Below are 24,016 nucleotides of genomic sequence, written 5' to 3'. Positions count from 1 at the left end.
TTATTATTAAAATTATATTATTATTAAATTATAATTATTATTATTAGTGAGTAACATTTTTTATTTATATATATGTACATGTGTAGATGTGTATATATATATATACACACATCTACACATGTACATAAAATAAAAAAAAATAAATAAATAAATAATAATAATTATAATTTAATAATAATATAATTTTAATAATAATAAAATAGTGAGTAACATTTTGAGTAACTAAATAGTTACTAGTAATAGTGAGTAACTAAATGAGTAACATTTAGAGAAGAGAGAAAAAAAAATAAATATATATATATATATATATATATATATATATATTTAAAAAAAATATATATATATATATATTTTTTTTTTTTCTCTTCTCTAAATGTTACTCATTATTCTGTTTGCTTGTTTGTCGGTAGCCACAGAAAAAACTATTGTTGATCAGGATTACATTAACTTTTGGGAAAAAACAAAAAAAAAAAAACAACAAACCATTGGTGGCACTGCTGAATCTAATTTAGTTGTAAATTCAATGAAATGTGACATAGTACAACAAAAGTGTCTGATTATAAACATAAGTGGGAATGGTATTTTAATAGCGATCATTCTACTGTCTTGTCATCCCTGCTGGAATCTCTGATTGACTGATATGAGAGACATAAGAATACCACCTTAATACCCTTGCAACTATAAATTGATAGAGATACCTAAGATAATCATACATAAATATAGAGGTAATAATTATAATTATTATTATCATTAATTATTACTTGCAAAAAAATTGTAATAATGGACAGCAAGACATCATTGCTTCAAAAATTGAGTTTGCAACAATTGGTTGTTGATAAAACAAAGAAAGGTGGTGATTTAAAATACTCATTTAAAAACATTATCTACATACCTCAAAATACAACAACCATTACAATACAATACAATAAAATACAATGCAAACAAACAACCCAGATTAGGCACAGCAAGTGAAGACTAGGGCTGGAGCTGGTCATCGGTAAAACCTTACTTTTTAATGCACCAGACTAGACACACACAAGCTAATAAACACGTCTAAAAACCTCAGGTAGGGTTTAACAAGAAGATACTGATTTTTGGGTTGGTCAAGTTCTTGTTTTTTAATGCACAAGTAGACACATGCAATCCAGAAAATGATATGTAAATGTCACAAAAAAGTGGGCTAATAAATTGACAATAAAAGCACAAATACTGCGGATTTCAGAAAATAACAGATGGAATGACACGGCACTCTACAAGAAGCAATGAAGTCTGTAAAATTAAATAATAATAAAAAAAATCCAAAAATTGTTAACTATAATGATGAAAATGGTAATATTAATGATGATTACAATGATGGTAATAATGATAAAGATTATAATGATAATAATGATAAGAACAATAATAATATTACAATGATAATAATAACAGGGGAAAACAAGACTGTGGCATGAACATGATTATATCTTGCAAAAAGGGGTAGGCATTTATAAGCTTTTGCTTCAGCCTACTCCTTTTGGGCTTGTGATCAGATAGTTGAATACAAATGTAAATAATGGAGAGTTGTATTTTGATTGGTGTGGGAGATGCACTGTGGTGTTTCATGTATTTGCCCAAATAAATATAATAAAATAAAATCCCTGCTTTTCGCTGGAGTTCCTTCAGCAATACACCCACTAATACGGCGTCCATTCTTTTAGTTTCACACAGTTTGCAATTTAGGCGCTTCAGGCGAATGAGATGTGTTACCTGTGAAAAGCCTACTTCCAGAGAAAACAAAAGTATATATATATATATATATATATATATATATATATATATTTTTTTTTTTTAGCACATATCAGCAAACTTGTGGTGCTTTGAATGCTGAATTACAGACGTGTGGACATTCACCATACTTTTTTCATGCAATATTATGATTATGTAGGTAGTAATATTCCCACCTTAAATTTCTAATTTATAGTTATTGTATGTCATTGTAGCAGAGTTACTGCAATATTACTCTATTTGCATAATATTGTACATAAAGTTACACGTTATCAAAGGTTTGCTTGTCACATTTCTAATCATAATATTCAGACTTTTTTCTGGTATGACTTTTTGTTGTAAGATGACTACTTTTTTGTACATTAATAGTGTATTACATGTTCTCCCCACCCGTGAGTGGGTTTTCTCCAGGTACTCCGGGTTCCTCCCACATTCCAAAAACATGCTAGGTTAATTGGTGACTCCAAATTGTCCATAGGTATGAATGTGAGTGTGAATGGTTGTTTGTCTATATGTACATCATTAGAGACCTGTAGATATGAAATAACATCCCTATAGTCATCTTTACACACGTAACATAGTATAATATAGTAGTAATACTAATAGTACCAGTAGTAATACTAGTAGTAATACTAATATAGTAGACATAATAATAGAAAATCCACAATCGGCCATCTCTGTGTGGAGTTTGCATGTTCTCCCCGTGGGTTTTCTCCAAAAAACATGCTAGGTTAATTGACCACTCCAAATTGCCCATAGGTATGAATGTGAGTGTGAATGGTTGTTTGTCTATATGTGCCCTGTGATTGGCTGGCGACCAGTCCAGGGTGTATCCCGCCTCTCACCCGAAGACAGCTGGGATAGGCTCCAGCATGCCCGCAACTCTCGTGAGAATATTTTACAATCATATATTAAAATGCTTTTCTTAATAATATTTTATAAGATAATAATATTTATGATTTTTTTCTTGTGTTAGTATGACTTTATTCTTAATTAGTTGGAAATCTCACAAGTAAAAATGGCAACATTTCTTCCAATTCATTTAAAAAATAAATCTTAAACCCCCAAAATATATCAGATTTAATAATTAATAATTATAGTGTACTTTTGTACAAAAAGCTCCCAAACACTTGAGCCCCTCACACAAAATAAAGAACATTAATATTATTATCTTGGAACTAAAGCAAGTTATTTGACTTTCCGTCCCTTTAAAGCCGCCCATGGAGGGTGGTCTGCTTCAGGAAATGATTTAGCACCGTGTATTTGGTCTTGGGAATGGCCTGGCATGCCACAAGAAATAGCTCAGGGACCTCTGGCGAGTGCCCTGTGATACGGCGCATAGCACGGGGATCCGGCGTCGCGAAGGGAACGTGAGCGCTGGGGACGACGTGACCTTGGCGACATTTGCCGCTATTAAACACCCAGGAGGTCTCTGCTGGGCAAGTAGGAAACACTCACTTTAACCTTTGAGAGTCTCAACTTTCTTTGCTTTGATAGAGGACATTTATACTGGGGGGGGGGGGGGGGGCAATTATTTTCCTTATTTGTTGACAGGTATGCATAATATTTTACAATCGTATTGACTGTTTAAAACCCACAAAACGGTTTTGTATTTTTTTTATTTGAAAAACTTTTTTGAATTTTACATTTTTTTCTTATGTATTTTTGTGCTTGGCAGATGAAGGCTGACTTTGAAGCTGTGTGATGTGTAGAAACCTTCAGGTTAGGACGTTTGAATTAAAACAATTGCACTCGCGTTACAAGTGTTGCAACTCTCCCAACACTTTATTGGTGTGCAGCAGTTTTAGCTTCCACCAGAGGTTCCCAAAGTGGGGTACGCCAATTGTCAGAAAAATGAAAAACAATCAGCGCCCAACACTCACAATTACGAGTGCGCCTGAACGCCTCAAGGAGAACCGAGGAGACAGAGCATCAAGTACTTCATTGCTCTCATGATAGCATGATAATTCAATTGTGGTGGCAGTGGTTCAGGAGGTAGAGCAGGTCATCCAGAAAGGTTGGCACTTCGATCCTCGCTCCCTCCACCCAGCCAATGTTGTGTCCGACTGGTGTATGAATGTGATTGAATGTTTGGTAGCGGTTGGAGAGGCCGTAGGCGTGAATTAATGACCAAAAAAAAATAAATCACTGTAATTATTTTGTCCCGGGCCCAAAAGCCGTCAACAGCCCTGGCTGGGTGTTCCACCTTCCAGCCAGTGGTCGGCCTTCACTGGGGGAAACTGGGGTCCCACCTTGCCACCAGGCCCCAGGGCCTCTCAGCTGCTTCATGCGGAGAAGCAGGATAGTTTTTGTGTGTTTTTATTAGGGGCCATCCATAATTTTCAACATTTTCACAAGAGTACAAAGAGTACTCTTTTGAGCAACCCCCCCCACAAAAAGAGTACAATCCCAAATGAAAAATGTTGATAGGTCCATGACCAACTGACCCAATGCAGCCAGGAAATTGGAACATGTCCAATAGTGTTCTCTGGCTGTGGTCAATCTGGTCAATCAGTCACTGCCCATCAACATTGTATTGAACACGAACAAGATAAAAAATTATATCAAATGCCTCTTTTTTGTATTTTTCTTTCAAGAAAATACAAATGTATTACAAATTTGGTCTTTTTGTATTGTTCTTTCTATCAAATGATACATGTAGAAAAGTCCTGATGCAACAACTGTTTTCCACAGGATTTTTTAAACAAGGGAATACTTCTTGTATACACACATGATTACTCAAGGAGCAGAAGAGTTGCCCCTGGTTTCCAAAAGCCTGAGGAGATCAAATCTTCTTTGAAATGATGGACACAACCCTTGGACTCAACTCTATGCGAAGTATGCAATAAAGATGCCACAACTGTTTTGAAAAGGCTTAACAATCACACCTATAGTCTAGTCCAGGGGTGCTCACACTTTTTCAGCATGCGAGCTACTTTTAAAATGACCGAGTCAAAATGATCTACCCACTACAAAAATGCAAAACATCTATTTATTTTCAAATGTATTGAGGATTATTTGTACGTACAATGTATGTTGATGTACCTTACATAACCAAATGAGCCAATATTGCAAAACACACATGATTAACTATTAACATTTTTTGTAATTACCTGAGTTTACTTTGATGACTTGCACTGAATTGAACCAGCCAGGGATGCATAGTCCGGACAGTAGCTGCTGATAGCCAGCCTCAAGCACACTTCCAAATGTTTATCAGTCATGGATAATATCCGTATCATAATATCCGTATAATATTCCATATCCGTATGGAAGTGATATGTTTTTTGCCTTTTTACTTGGTCCAGTTTTTGCCTTTTTACTTGGTCCAGCTCCTTCACTCATTTTAGTGACCATAAACTTTAGTGAGGGCTTTAAAATCTCGCAATTCGCCGACTAGCTTAGCACTTTGCATCGTTGTTTACGCATGAGCGGTGACCTAAAGGTCAAAATTCAGTTGTCATCTGACTGGTTGTCCTGTATGTCAATCAAGTAACGGGGATGGATGATAGGCTGACATCGTAAGTTCTGCTGCACTTAGAGACGTTGTTTGATTTGATTGGTCGCCCGAAGGGCAACATTCAGTTGTCATCTGAATGGCTGCCCTGTATATCAATCAAGTGACGGCATTGATGCTGGGATGATATTTTTTTAATGTCACGCCGCGATCGACCAGCGATCGACCAGTACCACCTCCGCGATCGACCGGTAGCTCGCGATTGACTTAATGAGCACCCCTGGTCTAGTCAGTGTATCACAGGAAGTGAAAACCACATTGATTGTTACTGCACCGTCCACAAAGTCAAATTGACCACCACAGAGTCATTCAGAAAATGGCAATCACAGCCAGGTCCATGCCCAAATATAGAAAATAAACACAGAGCCGGCGAATAGATTCAGGACGGTCGCTTTAGTTTTGATCTTCTCCATTTTCACAACGGCACTTCGGAACAAATCCGCCCTGCTCGATTCCTTCGATTTGGAACCTTTCCAAGCCGCCTGGCCAGCCGCGACAGCGTCCTTCCGCTTTCTTTCCGAACGCACAAAGCAGTAAACATTGATGTATTGTTCGTATGCATTGCTCGGTGAGCGATGAATGGCAGTAATTCTCTTTTTGATGAACGAAAATACGTAATCGAAATCACCGGGGTCGGCCATTGTCTGATTGTTGTGTTGGAATGCGAAGCACGCAGAGCTACGTGGAGTATCGCGTGGACTGGTACGCTCTCGCGCTAGCACACGACGACAGGGGACCAGTCTACTCGCGCTAAAATTTGACTGCGTCCCGCGGTTCGAACATACAGACATCAACATTTTCTGGTTTTCAAAAAAAGCGTACGTTGATGTCTTAACCCCCTCCCCCCCTCGTACGGTTTGTACTCTCGTGAAAATGTTGAAAATTATGGATGGCCCCTTAGTTCTTTTGTTCCAGTTTGTCCTAGTGTGACCGGCTGTAGTGTTTTCCTTTTTCTTTCTGTTTAGGGACTCAGTTGTGTTTTTTCTTCAGGTGGCGGTGAGGTGGCAGGACGACTTTTGGCCCTATTGACCTCACCTTCCTTTTGTTTGCTTGGGCCGGCACATCGGGCTTTTCTTTGGGCAGGGGAGGGGGCTTGTCTTCTGTGTTCTTAGTTTATCTTTCAATCAAACTCTGGTGACTTACTTTTTCCCGCCTCCTTTGTCCTCTTTACATGTTATGTTCATACATAACATATTTATTGGGGGCTTGTCAATTTTTTTTCTCCATTTGGTGGACTTTTTAATAAGTTGCCTTTTTGTTTGATGGTAACTTTGAGGCATTTTAGTATTGAGGTAGTGTACTGTATGTGATGTAGTGATCCCTGGCATGTGTACATGCAGGTGAGCGGGATTAGTGCAGGTAGGACTTTGTACAGGTGATTTTGTGTGTGGGTTAGCCTTTGGCTTTGTCTGGCTGCATTGAATCTTGGTTAAAAATAGATTGGAACTTGAACTACACTTCAGCGATGTTGCAAAATTGTAAAAAGGAAGAATCGCTTTTAGTTGCTGACCACTATGAGGTTATACGTAAATCATCCGGTGCTTCAGAGGAGCATACGTGGTCTACAGCGTATGCCCATAGAAGAAAGCCCGGCTCCTTGTGATGTCACAAACAGCAAGTGACGCCAAGAGAGTTTGGAAATGTCGCCAGATTTAGTAACAAAGTTGGAAACGCTGCAGAGAACGTGTTTCTCTGTGAATCTACAAAGTCCACACTGCTTACCTGCAATTGCAGTTGCAATTATGAGTGCTGCCATCTTGCACTGACATGACAATATCATTCCACAATATCAGGCTGACTTTCCTACCAAGGAAAATTTACTTTGTGTTCATTTTCATTTCCTTAGCTTGAAGACAATAAATATTCATCTGTTGTTAGCTCCTAAGTCAATTATTAATAAATTATATTATTATTATAATATTATATAATATTATATATATTATAATTATATAATTATAATAGCATTCATTTGCGTAATAACATGTGTTCTCTGTTGTTTATGCCCCCAAAAAAGAAAATGACATTTGAACCAGGCAGTGAAAACTCATCTATCCTCATTTGCTTTATTAGAACACAGCATGAGTAAAATGGCAAAAAGGGAAAACAAATATCTCCAACAAAAGTGAAAACATAGCGGCCTTAGTTTTTCCTCAGCATTTGTTGACAAGCAGGCTGCTTGTTAATCCGCAAGGCACAGTGGTGAAGTAAGTCCACCCCCCATACTCTGGTTGTGGGTTCCAGTATCCCGCCTGCAGGGGCGTCTACCACACATCCTGACCTGATGAGCACTGAACACAAGTAAATGGGTCCCCCCGCCCGCTTGCCGTGCCCCACCCTCCACCCTCATATGGCCAATAGCTAGAACCACCACTACATTTACTTCATTGGCACATTATGCAATTCTCCATCCAGTTTTGTGGAAGTTGGTAACCATAATTTCTGCTAGCTACCCAATGAGCACATCAGGTGATAATAATATTAATAATAATTATTAATAATAATAATATAATTAATAATTAATTATATAATTATAATATATTTTATATAATATATAATTATAATAATAATAATAATATTATATTAGATTAAAATGACTGACTGGCTGACTGGTTGGAAGGTCATGCTACCATGATGAACCGGGATAGTAAACACAATTACAGCCATACAGTTGTAGTAACTACAATCTCATTGCTTGACATCATTATTACTGTGATAATAGCATAGCAATTAGCAATAGCATCATGGATAAGACGATGGATTGTGCAGAGTTGCACCATGTGCCCATGTGCTGTGAGTGCCCATATGGATGTGTATATTTCTGTTGGTGTGCATATACATAACATGTGAATGTGTAAAGTAATAAGAAAATGAGAAAGTAATTCAAACTATTGAATTCAATAAAAATCTTTATTCCGCATGCTTGAATGTAATCAGAAATCTCTTGGTGATTAATCTGCTTCCCCTTAAGTGTGGTTTGGCCGATAGTGTACAGCAGACATGTCCAAAGTCCGGCCCCCGGGCCAATTGCGGCCCGTGGACAAATTTTTACCGGCCCGCGGCCTCTATCATGAAAGCAATAATATGCGGCCCGCCAGCACTGTTGACCACAGTATAAAATACATGTGTACAAAAAGCTATTTTTCATTTCACCAGAAGATGGCAGTAGCCCTGTGGCCGCACTCTGGCCTCCGTGATCGTGATCGTTTCAGCCCAGCCCATTTCTAACATGGCGTCTGTAAACAAAAAAAGGAAAGTTGACCGCGAGGGCCGCCGCTTCCAGGACAAGTGGAAATTTGAGTATTTTTTCACTGAAATACGAAACAACTGTGTCTGCCTAATTTGCCAAGAGACTGTGGCTGTTTTCAAGGAATTCAACATCAAGAGGCACTACCAGACGAAACATGCTAGCTACGACAAGCTAACTGGGAACAAACGCGGTGAAAAAGTGAAGCAACTGGAAGCTGTTTTAACGGCACAGCAAAGCTTTTTCACAAGAGTCCGTGAGTCAAATGAAAATGCCACAAAGGCAAGCTACGAAGTGGCAACGCTGATTGCAAAGCACTGCAAACCTTTCACTGAGGGTGAATTTATTAAAGACTGTGTAATGAAAATGGTTGAGAAAATTTGTCCCGCGAAGAAGCAAGAGTTTGCCAATATTTGCCTGGCTCGTAATACTGTGGTACGGAGAATTGAAGACGTTTCATTAGATATTAAGAGACAGTTAGAGGCAAAAGGAACTGAGTTTGACTTTTTCTCGTTAGCGTGCGATGAAAGCACGGATGCGTCCGACACCGCTCAGTTACTGATCTTTTTAAGAGGAGTGGACAATGACATGAACGTGAGTGAAGAGCTTCTGGACCTCCAGAGTCTGAAGGGCCAAACAAGAGGAATGGATTTATTTGTTTCTGTTTGTTCCACCGTAGATGACATGAAACTACAGTGGAATAAAGTCACCGGGATTATTACGGACGGCGCACCTGCCATGGCTGGCGAGCGGAGTGGATTATCAAGCCTTGTCTGTAACAAAGTCAGCGAAGAAGGAGGCAGCGCTATTAAACTCCACTGTATTATTCATCAAGAAGTTCTCTGTGCCAAATATATGAAATATGATAATGTTATGAAACCGGTGATAAAGACTATTAATTATATTCGCTCCAAAGCGCTGTGCCACCGCCAGTTTCAACAGTTTCTTCTCGACATCCAGGCTGAATACGGAGATGTTTTGTATCACACCGACGTAAGGTGGCTCAGTCGGGGGTCTGCGCTGCAGCGCTTCTTCTCTCTCAGGGAGGAAATTGGACAATTCTTGACTAAAAAGGGACAACCCATGCCACAATTAAATGATCCTGTTTGGCTGGCTGATTTGGGATTTTTAGTTGACATAACGCAACATCTGAATGCGCTGAACACAAGCCTCCAAGGGCAAAATGCAGTGGTAAGCCAACTGTATTCACACATCAAAGCCTTTCGGACCAAGCTGCTACTTTTCCAAAGACACCTGTCACAGGCGCAGCCCAATACCGCACATTTCCCGTCGCTGCAGGAAATTGTGACCAGTTTCCCACAGATCAATATCAGTGCGCAAATGACAAAGTATGCAGCAGACATCTCATCTCTGGTTGAGGAGTTTCAGCAGCGCTTTCGGGACTTTGCAGCTATTGAAAAGGAGATCACGCTTTTTTCCTCTCCTTTCTCCGTGGACCCTGATGACGCTCCAGACCACCTGCAACTGGAGCTCATTGAGCTGCAGTGTGACGCCGAGCATCGCAGTCGGCACCAACAGCTCCCTCTTGTCAACTTCTACCGCCAGCTGGATGAAGGCAGGTTCCAAGCAATTCGGACATTTGCTAAGAAAATGCTGAGCTTGTTTGGCTCCACATACATGTGCGAGAAGACATTCTCCGTTATGAACATTAACAAGAGCCGCATGAGGACGAGACTGAGTGACTCTCACCTGCGTGACGTCTTGCGCATCAAAACCACTGCTCTTGAGCCAGACATGGACTACATACTGCAGTCAAGATCCCAGTATCACCCTTCACATTAGTGCAGGCAAGACCTTTGTTAAGTCCTCTGAGTTGAATAAATTCTTAAATCTCAGTTAATTAATTTTTTTGTGATGGTCAAAATCACAGTTTGAATATGCAGTGATCATTGTTTTGTTTTCAGCACTTTTCCTACAGTGAGCATATAATAGTGAATAATATGTAATGTTTCACATGAACTTAGATATCCTTTATAGTTTTCTTAATTTTTTGTGGTTTGTGATTTCGGTAAAAACCTAAATGTAAAAAAAAATGTAAAAGTAAAAGTATGCCATTTGTAATTAAAAAAATCCCAAAAAGTTAATTTGTATTTAATGTTAATGGTTCAAAGAATGTCAGGCTAAATAGTCGGCCCCCACACATTTTCACCTTACCAAATCTGGCCCTCTTTGCAAAAAGTTTGGACACCCCTGGTGTACAGATAAGTACCATGTCATTTCCTTCATTAATCACAAGTGGTAATGGTCGTAAACTGTTAAAAGTGTATTCACATGGCCCTCACTCACTGATGGAGATTACACTCACAATTAGCATGCTAAGTTCCACCGTATCAGTTTCCTTCTGGTTGCAGAGATAATACATTGTCGTGCAGGATGAAGCGGTACAACTACATCAGGGGTGCTCACACTTTTTCAGCATGCGAGCTACTTTTAAAATGACCGAGTCAAAATGATCTACCCACTACAAAAATGCAAAACATCTATTTATTTTCAAATGTATTGAGGATTATTTGTACGTACAATGTATGTTGATGTACCTTACATAACCAAATGAGCCAATATTGCAAAACACACATAATTAACTATTAACATTTTTTGTAATTACCTGAGTTTACTTTGATGACTTGCACTGAATTGAACCAGCCAGGGATGCATAGTCCGGACAGTAGCTGCTGATAGCCAGCCTCAAGCACACTTCCAAATGTTTATCAGTCATGGATAATATCCGTATCATAATATCCGTATAATATTCCATATCCGTATGGAAGTGATATGTTTTTTGCCTTTTTACTTGGTCCAGTTTTTGCCTTTTTACTTGGTCCAGCTCCTTCACTCATTTTAGTGACCATAAACTTTAGCGAGGGCTTAAAATCTCGCAATTCGCCGACTAGCTTAGCACTTTGCATCGTTGTTTACGCATGAGCGGTGACCTAAAGGTCAAAATTCAGTTGTCATCTGATTGGTTGTTCTATATGTCAATCAAGTAACGGGGATGGATGATAGGCTGACATCGTAAGTTCTGCTGCACTTAGAGACGTTGTTTGATTTGATTGGTCGCCCGAAGGGCAACATTCAGTTGTCATCTGAATGGCTGCCCTGTATATCAATCAAGTGACGGCATTGATGCTGGGATGATATTTTTTTTATGTCACGCCGCGATCGACCAGCGATCGACCAGTACCACCTCCGCGATCGACCGGTAGCTCGCGATCGACTTAATGAGCACCCCTGAACTACAGTGTGCACAAAGCCCGTTTCAAACGCTCACTAGTCACGCGTCACACGTCATCCAGAGTCCGACTAAATGCTCCGTTTGCAAAACTGTTCTTTTGTGATGTCACAGAGGAGCAGGCTTCCTTATGGGCGTGGCTATAGGCCCAATACGCTCTCGGCCCTCCCCCAAGCTCTGCTTGTTTGTTTACAAAACAAGCTCAGGCCAAAGTTGTTGTAGTTGGTGATTCCCAGCAAGAAAAAAAAAACATCTGAAAACGGCATTTCACACGGGACTGTTTGAACGTGAAATATCTGCCAAACTATAAAAAAAGGTAGAAGCAGTGCGCTGGCACATTAATGTCGGACATGCTGTGGGTCCACGGGGGTGTAGAGAACCACCCGTGCTCACTGTACTATATGGATAAGAAATTCATATATGTTGCACCCAAGAAGGGCTGTAATTGTATGCCTCCATGTAGTATAGTTTTACATTGTTTTTGGACGGTAAAAACTGAAGGGCCCAAAACCACGTTTTGAAAAAGCACATAGGAATGACACACGTGCATTCCCACCTAACATGCCTACAGGCAAGCGTCCGCAATTAACCTGACACAACAACAAGGAGAATATGTCAAGTCCAAATCAATGCAGCACTTACTATCCTCGAGCTGGAAATAGGCAAACGTTAGTGCAAGCCAACAGCTTCCTGCCGACCCCCAGCTGTGTCGATAAGGCTGCATGGGTTTAATGTGCTATTAGGTACGAGTCCAGCACCAGTATCACAGGGAGTGGTGCCTTTGGTTAGCTGATTGCCTTTGATGTCTAACGTCAGTTTGTGCTGCATACAGTATGTGACTTCAAAGATATTCTCAGTGGGGGGGACATCCCTCGCTTCTCTGCACTCCCTGCTGAGACCACCTAAAGCGGGGGTGTCAAACTCATTTTCATTGAGGGCCACAGTAACGTTATGGCTTCCCTCAGAGGGTGTGGCTTCCACTTGCCAATACATGTGAATATAAATATGAATAATACAACCTCATCATATTACAAAATTACTCATGTGTTATTTTATTTTTTTTACCCACAAATTCATGGATAAATTGCTGTGAAATGAGATGTGACAAGCAGACATTCGTTATTTTTGATATCAAAAAATGCTTGAAATACCTTGTTGCACGATGAGTATTAAAGTCAACCATTACATCCAAAATAAAACAGGCACACACTTTCACAAAAGATGTTCACTTTTGAAAAGTAGTATATCCTAACATCTGGACCAGGGGTCAGCAACCTACGGCTCCAGAGCCGCATGTGGCTCTTCAGCCTCTTTGTTGTGGCTCCCTTTGCAATGCTCAAATATTTGTTTTAACACCCAAATGAGGAAAATATGCATCTTTGTAATTACTTTTGAAAAAAATGGGACTTTCTGTGAGACCGTATACTAGCAAGAGTACTTGATCAACTCCGCTTTTTCTCCTCTGAATTACTTTGATACCCCAAAATTCCCTCCAAATCTGGCAGTCAATCAAAATCTTGGGAGACTCGCAATTTGCTCTGGATGTGAGCATGTTGCTACACATTTCTTGCACGGGGAGAACATGCAAACTCCACACAGAGATAGCCGAGGGTGGGATTGAACTCGGGTCTCCTAGCTGTGAGGTCTGCGCGCTAATCACTCGACCGCTATGCAGCCCCTATATTCTGCTGTTAAATTATGTTTCGCGGCTCCATTCTATTTTTCTTCAGTGAGCGAGGGGGTAAAATGGCTCTTTTGATAGTAAAGGTTGCCGACCCCTGATCTGGACTATCGAGCTCACTGGTATACAGTATAAGCCAAACTCACAGACTCAAAAACCCTAAAGTCCTCGTCTTCACTGTCAGACTTGAACAGCCCCGATGCAAATCAGTTCCCGAGTCCATGCTGTCCTCCCCAAAACTAGAAGTACCCGCTGTTGACAGCAGACTTTCCGACATGCTGCCAAGACCAGAGCAAAAACAACAAGATCGATCGCCCTCAGCCTGAAAGCCGAAACATATTCACCTCTCAAAGTCAACTTTATTGTCAAATATGCTATACTACATGCTCGACATACAGCATACATGAAAAGTACATTACATGAAAGTAATAAATAATACATTTACAACAACTAAACTAAAATAATTAACAGTGTGAGCAGTCGAAACAGACATGAGGTATGAACAGTGGTGCAAATTAGCATGGGTGATGTTCTCCATGATGACTGATGTGTGGATCAATACTGAAATATCAATACCTCAAATACCAACTCGTTCGGCTCAAATCAAAATATTGATACTTTAGTCATTTATGGTAATGCATATCATGACATGTTAAACATAACTACATTATTGAGATCGTGTCTAAAATCATATGCAGTTTAAATAAGTTATACTGATGTCTTATAATCTGTGTGTTATGAGCTATGCCAGGGGTGCTCACACTTTTTCAGCATGCGAGCTACTTTTAAAATGACCGAGTCAAAATGATCTACCCACTACAAAAATGCAAAACATCTATTTATTTTCAAATGTATTGAGGATTATTTGTACGTACAATGTATGTTGATGTACCTTACATAACCAAATGAGCCAATATTGCAAAACACACATAATTAACTATTAACATTTTTTGTAATTACCTGAGTTTACTTTGATGACTTGCACTGAATTGAACCAGCCAGGGATGCATAGTCCGGACAGTAGCTGCTGATAGCCAGCCTCAAGCACACTTCCAAATGTTTATCAGTCATGGATAATATCCGTATCATAATATCCGTATAATATTCCATATCCGTATGGAAGTGATATGTTTTTTGCCTTTTTACTTGGTCCAGTTTTTGCCTTTTTACTTGGTCCAGCTCCTTCACTCATTTTAGTGACCATAAACTTTAGCGAGGGCTTAAAATCTCGCAATTCGCCGACTAGCTTAGCACTTTGCATCGTTGTTTACGCATGAGCGGTGACCTAAAGGTCAAAATTCAGTTGTCATCTGACTGGTTGTCCTGTATGTCAATCAAGTAACGGGGATGGATGATAGGCTGACATCGTAAGTTCTGCTGCACTTAGAGACGTTGTTTGATTTGATTGGTCGCCCGAAGGGCAACATTCAGTTGTCATCTGAGTGGCTGCCCTGTATATCAATCAAGTGACGGCATTGATGCTGGGATGATATTTTTTTAATGTCACGCCGCGATCGACCAGTACCACCTCCGCGATCGACCGGTAGCTCGCGATCGACTTAATGAGCACCCCTGAGCTATGCTGTAGGTTTGGTATCGCCAATATCGGCCTGATCAATTCTACGCTCACATTCCTTGATCTTACGTTATGAAATGAAGAAGCCAAACTGAGAAAGGCAGCAACACATTGCAGGGGCCTCTTTACCACCGTGTCCATCGCCTTTCCTTATAGCACAACACTCCACACTCGTAAATGTTTGGGAACTGAGGAGACCAATTTTTTAACTCTTTCCCATCGTGGCTTGATGCACAGTTTAAGTTGTTCAACAGTCCAGGGTCTCCGTTGTTGTATTTTACGCTTCATAATGCGCCACACATTTTCACCGTACCGCACTCTCCTACTATGGAACCATGCTGTGCAGAACGTGGCTTGGCATCGTCTTGCTGAAGTAAGCGGCGGCGTCCATGAAAAAGACACGGCTTGGATGGCAACCTATGTATCTTAGCGCCACAGTTTCCAAAAACAATTTGAAATGTGGACTCATCAGAACACTTTCCCATCAATCCATCTTAAAGGAGCTCGGACACAGCGAAGCCGGCGATGTTTGTTGTTGCTGTTGATAAATGGCTTTCGCTTTGCATTGTGGAGTTTTAACTTGCAGATGTAGCAACAAACTGTAGTTGGTGACAGTGGTTTTCTGAAGCGTTCCTGAGCCCATGTGGTGATGTCCTTCACACTCGGTTAGCGGTTTATGATGCAGTACCGCCTGAGGGATCGAAGGTCACGGGAATTCAATGTTGGTTTTTCGGCCTTGTCGCTTACGTGCAGTGATTCCTCCATATTCTCTGAACCTTTTGACCAGGTGTGCTCATTAAGTCGATCGCGATCTACCGGTCGATCGCGGAGGTGGTACTGGTCGATCGCGGCGTGACATTAAACCTCGCATCAATGCCGTCACTTGATTGATATACAGGGCAGCCATTCAGATGACAACTGAATGTTGCCCTTCGGGCGACCAATCAAATCAAACGACGTCTCTAAGTGCAGCAGAACTTACGATGTCAGCCTATCATCCATCCCCGTTACTTGATTGACATACAGGACAACCAGTCAGATGACAACTGAATTTTGACCTTTAGGTCACCGCTCATGCGTAAACAACGATGCAAAGTGCTAAGCTAGTCGGCGAATTGCGTCAGATTTTAAGCCCTCGCTAAAGTTTATGGTCACTAAAATGAGTGAAGGAGCTGGACCAAGTAAAAAGGCAAAAACATATCACTTCCATACGGAATGGGAGGTGGACTTTTTTTCCACAATGTCTTTTTCGAAGTGCGTTTGCCTCATATGCCATTCCACCATCGCAGTACCAAAGAAGGGAAATGTGGAGTAATGTGGAGGTAATTACAAAAAATGTTGATTGTTAATTATGTGTGTTTTGCAATATTGGCTCATTTGGTTATGTAAGGTACATCAACATACATTGTACGTACAAATAATCCTCAATACATTTGAAAATAAATAGATGTTTTGCATTTTTGTAGTGGGTAGATCATTTTGACTTGGTCATTTTAAAAGTAGCTCGCATGCTGAAAAAGTATGAGCACCCCTGCTTTTGACGATATTACGGACCGTAGATGATGAAATCCTTACATTTCTTGCTCCTGAAGAATGTTGTTCTTAAAGAAATTCCAAAGTTTACGTGTTCAAACATTAAGTAACTTGTCTTTGCAGTGTATTCAATTGAATATAAGTTGAACAGGATTTTCAAATCATTGTGTTCTGTTTTTATCCGCTATTTACACAACGTGCCAACTTCACTGGTACTATTTTCTTCTTTGTTCGACAGTCTTAAATGCACCATCTAACGTTCTCCCACCCTGCACATATAGATTAATATTAGGGTTTTATGCTGATGACGCACATACCGATCACAAGGATTAACGGTACATTTTTACATTTATTCATGATGAGTACTATTAGCCAGGATCCCCATTATACAATTCCAATGGCCTCTGGAAAATGTAATCCAAATTAAGTTGGCCTACTCCTTCGTTTCAAGTCTGTTCCTCGACCACACTTGGTTTCTTGGGCTGTACACCCCTTAGCACGAACCCCTTAACCCTTGATTTCAGGAGAATTGGGACTTGATTCTCATAAACGTTCAAAACGTAGGGGTAAGTGGGTGGAATTGGCATTCAAACTTAATCTCTGAAACCTGTGCATAAAACGCTGCATCTATTCCAAACTTTGGGAACGTGAAAGACAGTGTGCGGTGTAACCAGACAAGAGCCTGTGTTTCGGCTCTTGACTAAAAAAAAATGGCCAGGTTGACTTTGGAGTCATTCTTTGTCAGTGCTCTTTATACAGAATAGAGACTAGTATTTAAAAAAATAATTCCGGCTTTGGAAGAGGCTGCCGATGCAACAATTAAGGCCTAAATGGAGCGGCTTTGCTTTCAACAGACTGTGTGATGATATGATTTAAACTGCCACACGTACGGTATGGATATGTTTCCGGTAAATAACAGCCACCCTACCAGCCTTTCACTTGTTCCATTACCGTATGTCAAAAAGACAGCTCTGCAACTTGTGTCATTCATTTGGAAAATGGAGGGTTGTCACTTTGGCATCGTGTCATGCCTATATATAGGGTACTAATTAGCATGAATGTCGGATTCCATGTCAGGAACGATAAATGTCAGAAGCAGGAAGAAGAAGAAGAAGGAGAGGCCAAAAAAAATTATAATCTTGGTGAATGGATCCTTCCCAGGAGGACATAAATAATTATTTCACATCATTTCATTTTTATTAATCCTTGACATCATGTTAGGGTTAATATTGTAGTTGCATCCAGATTTTCCTTTTAAAATAGCAGCTGTTCTTGTTTTTATTTTTAGTACTTAATCACAACAGCTGTTTTTTAAAATGCATATTAACGAAACTAATGAAGACAATTAAGTCAAGACTAAAGCTTTAAAGGCTTAACATTTTTGAGTCCTTTCAACTCATAAGCAACATTTAATGTTTACCCGACAAAATTCCATTTTTAAATTTTGCCGTTTCATTCTCACGGTTGTCAAAAATATATTAAAAAGTCATGCTCTTTTGTCATTAACACTCATTATTAGTCAAAACTTGGGGTGCTCCAATCGATCGGCCAGCATTTCACTGGTACAACGGGCTTTAACTGCAAGTTTGAATGATCTAACAGGCATAATATTCCCTACAAACAAGAACCCGGGATGCTTGTAGCCCACTAAACCCACTCAACACGCAACATCATTTCCTGTCTGTCCCTCTTTCAGGAACATGGCGTTATTTACCGTTCATCTTCTGCCACTCTAGCTAACTTAATTTCAGGGTCAGTTTGTAGCCCCGGCTATTTGACGAGTGAATATGTACTTTTGTACTTTTGCGACCAGTCCAGGGTGTACCCTGAACCCAAATGAGGCGGCGGCATAAAAAATGGATGGATGGACAGATGGATGGATGCTGAGCGAGTTACCCAAAGCATAATTATCCTCGGTAGCATGTTAATACATCTCGTTGCTATTCTGCATTCTGACGCCGATACAACACACCCTTGTTGTTTGTTGTTAAACCTGATTGGACGTTCACAGATGCGATGCATTCACTGAGGAAGATTCTGTGGGAAAATGTGTTGTCTTGCTAGAAATGACACATTTTGCTAAACTGAAAATCTCAAGTATTTTCAATCCAACGGGCTAAGGTCCGTTTCAGTGATATCTTACTCCAAGTCGACTTGCAAGTTTATGATGATATTGTTAAGTTGAGCCTGAAGTCAACAAAATGTGGCGCAACGTCTGACTCGTCCAATTCACATGAAGTATGAATTGAATCATTCCAGTCATTTTCACTTGAACTGAGTCTCAGAGATCACCGAGTACAACGCTATTTTCAAATTACCGTGAATCCACCTTAAATTATAATCAGTTATGCTTGAAGTATCTAAACAGCAGCCCCTCAATGCTGTGTGTGAAAAAGCGTTCCACTCATTAGAGGCTGGGAACTTGACTTGCAACCATGGCTTCAATTTGGGTTATTTTGAAGCCGTGATGAAAAGAAAAGCGAGGAGGCGAGAAACACGACTGAATTTAACAAATAACCCATAGCAAAACACAAAAGGTGGTGTCCTTGTTGATCTCGCTGCCACTGGAAATGTTTGTGTCATTATATATTGCGGGTGGGGAAAAAAAGTACATTTCAATTACAGTGAAAGCTTCTGGAAAGAATTCATATAATAATAATATAGACGCTAACCAAGGTTCTGTTACATATTAGATTTTTTTTTAACCATCACTTCAACGCTAAACCTTGAAAAAACCTCCAGAAAAACTCTACAAATCTCATAACGGTCAGCACTTGAACTCTTTGTTCCAAACCTTACACTATGCGTCATATCATTGATGAAAACCTGCCCTTCGGGATCTGTGGTTCAAATGACTCATCTTTCATCAAATTGGTAGGAACATTTCTGTAGATTACCGATAGGCATGATAGCAATAATTCCTGTGCTAAGTTGTTTTTTTAAATCTCTTACATACTGCCAAAAACACTTGATGCATGTTTTAGTAAAGTTCTTTTTGTGCTTCTACGGTAATACTGTCACGGTACGGCATGTCTGTGTTGCGGTGCGACCCCAGGATGCAGAGAGCAGGACCAATAGCAGGTAAATAATATTTATTTTAGCTATAATAGCGGCAGCAGAAAAAGGCAACTCAGGTAGCAGTAGGACAAACTAACAATGATTCCAACAAAGGGAGAAGGGCACACCTGAACTAAATAGAGGACAAATTAGGGACAGGTGTGGGTGACCATGGCAACGAAGGCAGACGAGGCGAAAGAGGCAAAAGAGGAAGTCCAATACAAAATAAGAGTTCAAAACGGAAACCAAAGCCCAGACAGAAAACATAGACACACTGTCACGCAGGAACTCATGCAGGGCGTGACAAATACTACAAATACAATAAGGTACACAAAATGACAATAGTTAATGAGGTACGAACCTACCTAACCACTGCTCATTAGTTCATTAGTTCTTCTTCAGTTCTTCAGGAACTACTCAAAATGTATGTGCTTTGGTCAGTTGTTCCTATTAATACGATAGTAACAGATATATTTGAGGAATGGCGAAGTAAAGTAACCGTAATTCTAAAAGAGGTGCTACACCAGGGGTGCTCACACTTTTTCAGCATGCGAGCTACTTTTAAAATGACCGAGTCAAAATGATCTACCCACTACAAAAATGCAAAACATCTATTTATTTTCAAATGTATTGAGGATTATTTGTACGTACAATGTATGTTGATGTACCTTACATAACCAAATGAGCCAATATTGCAAAACACACATAATTAACTATTAACATTTTTTGTAATTACCTGAGTTTACTTTGATGACTTGCACTGAATTGAACCAGCCAGGGATGCATAGTCCGGACAGTAGCTGCTGATAGCCAGCCTCAAGCACACTTCCAAATGTTTATCAGTCATGGATAATATCCGTATCATAATATCGTATAATATTCCATATCCGTATGGAAGTGATATGTTTTTTGCCTTTTTACTTGGTCCAGCTCCTTCACTCATTTTAGTGACCATAAACTTTAGCGAGGGCTTAAAATCTCGCAATTCGCCGACTAGCTTAGCACTTTGCATCGTTGTTTACGCATGAGCGGTGACCTAAAGGTCAAAATTCAGTTGTCATCTGATTGGTTGTCCTGTATGTCAATCAAGTAACGGGGATGGATGATAGGCTGACATCGTAAGTTCTGCTGCACTTAGAGACGTTGTTTGATTTGATTGGTCGCCCGAAGGGCAACATTCAGTTGGCATCTGAATGGCTGCCCTGTATATCAATCAAGTGACGGCATTGATGCTGGGATGATATTTTTTTAATGTTACGCCGCGATCGACCAGTACCACCTCCGCGATCGACCGGTAGCTCGCGATCGACTTAATGAGCACCCCTGTGCTACACAATAGTGTAACATTATTACTTGTGATTTGCATCAATGTTGTCTTCTGGAGTTGGTTAGAGATTCTCCAAGTCACGGTCAATGTTCCTTTGGCAGGCGTCGGGGGGGTGAAAAAAAAAATCACCTAGCATGACAAATCCAAGCATGACAGATTACATGTAGTAGCTGGATGATGGCAGCGGCCTCACTCATTGTCATGCCCTGATTGATGACCTGATCTACAACAATTGCTCTGATTTCATTGGACACCCTTTGCTGTGGCTGTCACCGTCACCCCCCCCCCCCCCCCCCCCCCGGCTCCCCTGTCTGATTAGGCTGACAGCCACCTCTATGAAGGGGTCCTTGTCCTCTAGCGAATCGTTCTCTCTCACCTCCACGGCTTCTTACTGCTTGACCGCTCAGCTCTCAGCCTGCTCCATGCTGTCACTGTATGGAAGCACTTTTACCTACATACATACTCTTACCACAATGTCTAATCAATCATTAGTAAACCATACACTTTAACCAAAAAGGTACCATCAGTCAAATGTGTGTATTCCTTGTAAAAATGAAAATACTTTGACGTTAACTTGCTTCATTTTGTACAAGTGAAAAAAATGACCTCAATGTACGTAATGTGTACTACATCTAAGCCACTGAGCACTGGTTTCCAATGTTTTTTTTAACTGGATGTTATGCAACATCTGTTAGTAAGCCAGAAAGCTCTGTGTTTATTTGACAACTTTTGTAAACAAATTATCAAATATAAGCGGCTGACCACATAGTAACCTTTTGCGAAGCACACTACATATCACTTTAATGCTGAGGTGTCATTGTTAAAGACCATTTACTGGCTTACGGATATGCCGACTAAACACAATATGTACCGTTTCATTGGTTGGAGACCAATTTTGTTGGGGTGATTTCAATGAAATGATACAAATACACTTGAAATGTATTCAAGCTACTCATTTATGCACACTGAGGACACTGTGCACCGGCGTCAGCATGACGTATGTGTACATGTGAATTATATGTTCGGGACATGTGGTGTGCTGACACCAAGCACACAACCGCCCCCCCCCGAGCTCATTGAAGTTCACCTCGGGTTCTCTCATGTTTCACCTCCCCACTTCCACTTTGCCTTTCTCCTGTCAGAACCTAGAAGAGTCTCATGTGAAGAAAACCTCCGAGATCATGTCGGAAGAAGAGATTTTAAAAGCGGAGATCGTCTATATCAAGGATTCGGTGGACGGAGGAGGAGCGGGAATCCAAAAGAAGAAAAATGTTGAGGTATGTGAAGTCTGTTAATGGAAACATGGTGTAACTCTCAACTGTGCTTATCCTTCAATGAATATGCTGCATGATATTAAATTAAACTTCAGACTTGACAGTTTAATTATGAGCAGACTAAGATGTAGAAGCTGCGTCACGATCAAACAGTCATGGTACTTTTCTGTCATAATGAAATGTAAATGAAATCAACTGTTGAACCGACGACAGTATGTCTGAATTTGAAATGAAAATGAGCTCTCAGCACGAACTAAATAAAATGTCAACCCCCTTTTTTGTCAGCTGCAGCCTGTGTTGGACTGTGTGAGCCTCTCCCAGACCTCCATGTCAGTCGGTGGCCAGTCTGAAAATACACCCAAACACAGCAGCACTGCGTCCATGGAAACAACTGCTAGTAAACCCAGGGGCCTTTCCCGGCAGTGGGGTCATGATTCCTCTGGACGTGTTGAGGTTAGCTCGGGTTTCTCTACCGATAAGCTGTCTGGCTTGGATCGCAGAGCTACGAGCCCCACATACTCGGCACACGTGTTCCCCACGCCAGCTTCATCCAGAGAATCCATCCTGTCAGACAGCTGGGATAAAGACAAAAACTGGCTTTGCTCCCTGGCCTCTCCTGGCTCTTTGAGCCGCACTGTTTCCCCCTGTTCCTCGGTCCGCTCTGGCATATTCTCCCCCGCTGTGGTTCAAATCCGAAAACACAGTCTTGCCCCAGGCTCCAGTCTGGTTCACCTCCCCCAGTCCTGTTTCTCCTCCTGCGACAGCCTGGCTTCTTCTGTCTGTCCACAGTCCCCTCCTCCCCGGCACCGTCCTCCTCTCACCAGACTCTCCCTCCTGACAGCCATCCTGAGGAAAGGCCGTCTGCCTGTGCTGTCTGCCTCCCTGCAGAGGCCTTACACCCCCTGCTGGCCTGTTAACCCTGTGACCCTCACTTTCTGCAAAGCATGTTCAGCAGCTTCCAGTGTTGCCTCTATTCCCCTGGAGTTTTCATCTCTCTTCTCCTCATCTGCTTCCATAGATAGTCAAACCTGTGCTCATAGTGAGCCTCTTACTACCCCCCCACCCGAGTCGCCTAATGAGCACAGCAGGCCTCGCACTCCAATTAAAAGATGCTCAGAGCCAATTTGGCCAAGACGTGTGCCGAGATGGGAACCTTCGCCTCTGAAAAGCACAACACAGCCCATAGAACCACCACAACGCTCGTGCTCAAAGCTCAGAAGTGCAACACTGCACCAGTCTCACGTGCCAAAGCCTCCAGAGCTCATGGCCGGCTTTAGTCTCACGTATCTCAGGAGCAAAAGAGACCCAAACCTTGAAAAATCAATCACTCCCGATACAGCTTTTCATCAACCAGCAAAACGTCAGAGCAGGCAGACAAATTCTTCTCTGTCAAAACTTCGCTGGCTTTCTGAACAACTGCGATCCCCTTCTCCCTACGCCTCCCCGTCTTTTCCATCACATTCCCGCTCAGCCAGCTCCACCGCATCACCTCTCCCTCCTTTCTCGGCAGGGAGGTGCAACTCACCGCAAGGTTCCCCCAAAGGGTACAATCTCACTCCTTCCCGCTACACACCCATCGCTTATTCCGGCTGGCCCTCGCCCATCAGCTCTCCCACGCCGACGCCCTCTCCTACCGCACTATTTCGAGAACTCACGCCATCCCCGTCCTTCTTCCTACGCTCCACGCCGTCTCCGAGACCGGGGAGTGGAATCTCAGACTGCAGTGACAGGGAGGGTAAAAAAAGAAAGGTAGCCACACTGTTTGCCACGTGCACCACTTCAAACTGAGGATA

The 24,016-nt window shown here is 41.2% G+C and overlaps 1 protein-coding gene across 5 annotated transcripts in view; it reads left to right on the top strand.

Annotated features, from left to right (window-relative positions):
• The window catches only part of mlip (muscular LMNA-interacting protein), a 67,772-nt gene that overhangs the window by 5,767 nt on the left and 37,989 nt on the right, over positions 1 to 24,016 (top strand). For 4 of the 5 annotated variants that reach the window (XR_009120328.1, XR_009120329.1, XM_058058039.1 and 1 more), the window contains exons 2-3: positions 22,092 to 22,226; positions 22,509 to 23,972. Coding sequence is in view for 3 of the 5 variants with exons in the window: in XM_058058039.1 (XP_057914022.1) it covers positions 22,092 to 22,226; positions 22,509 to 23,972 (1,599 nt within the window). In the remaining 2 variants the exon portion in view is untranslated. Of the gene's footprint in view, positions 1 to 3,075; positions 3,208 to 22,091; positions 22,227 to 22,508; positions 23,973 to 24,016 lie in introns of those variants that run through there. The other variant, XM_058058040.1, reaches the window with a different exon arrangement.

This window comes from Doryrhamphus excisus, chromosome 20 (genome assembly GCF_030265055.1).
Source record: "Doryrhamphus excisus isolate RoL2022-K1 chromosome 20, RoL_Dexc_1.0, whole genome shotgun sequence".
Taxonomy (NCBI): Eukaryota; Metazoa; Chordata; class Actinopteri; order Syngnathiformes; family Syngnathidae; genus Doryrhamphus; species Doryrhamphus excisus.
Note: the sequence above shows the minus strand (reverse complement) of the source record. Positions and strands in the feature narration are given on the sequence as shown.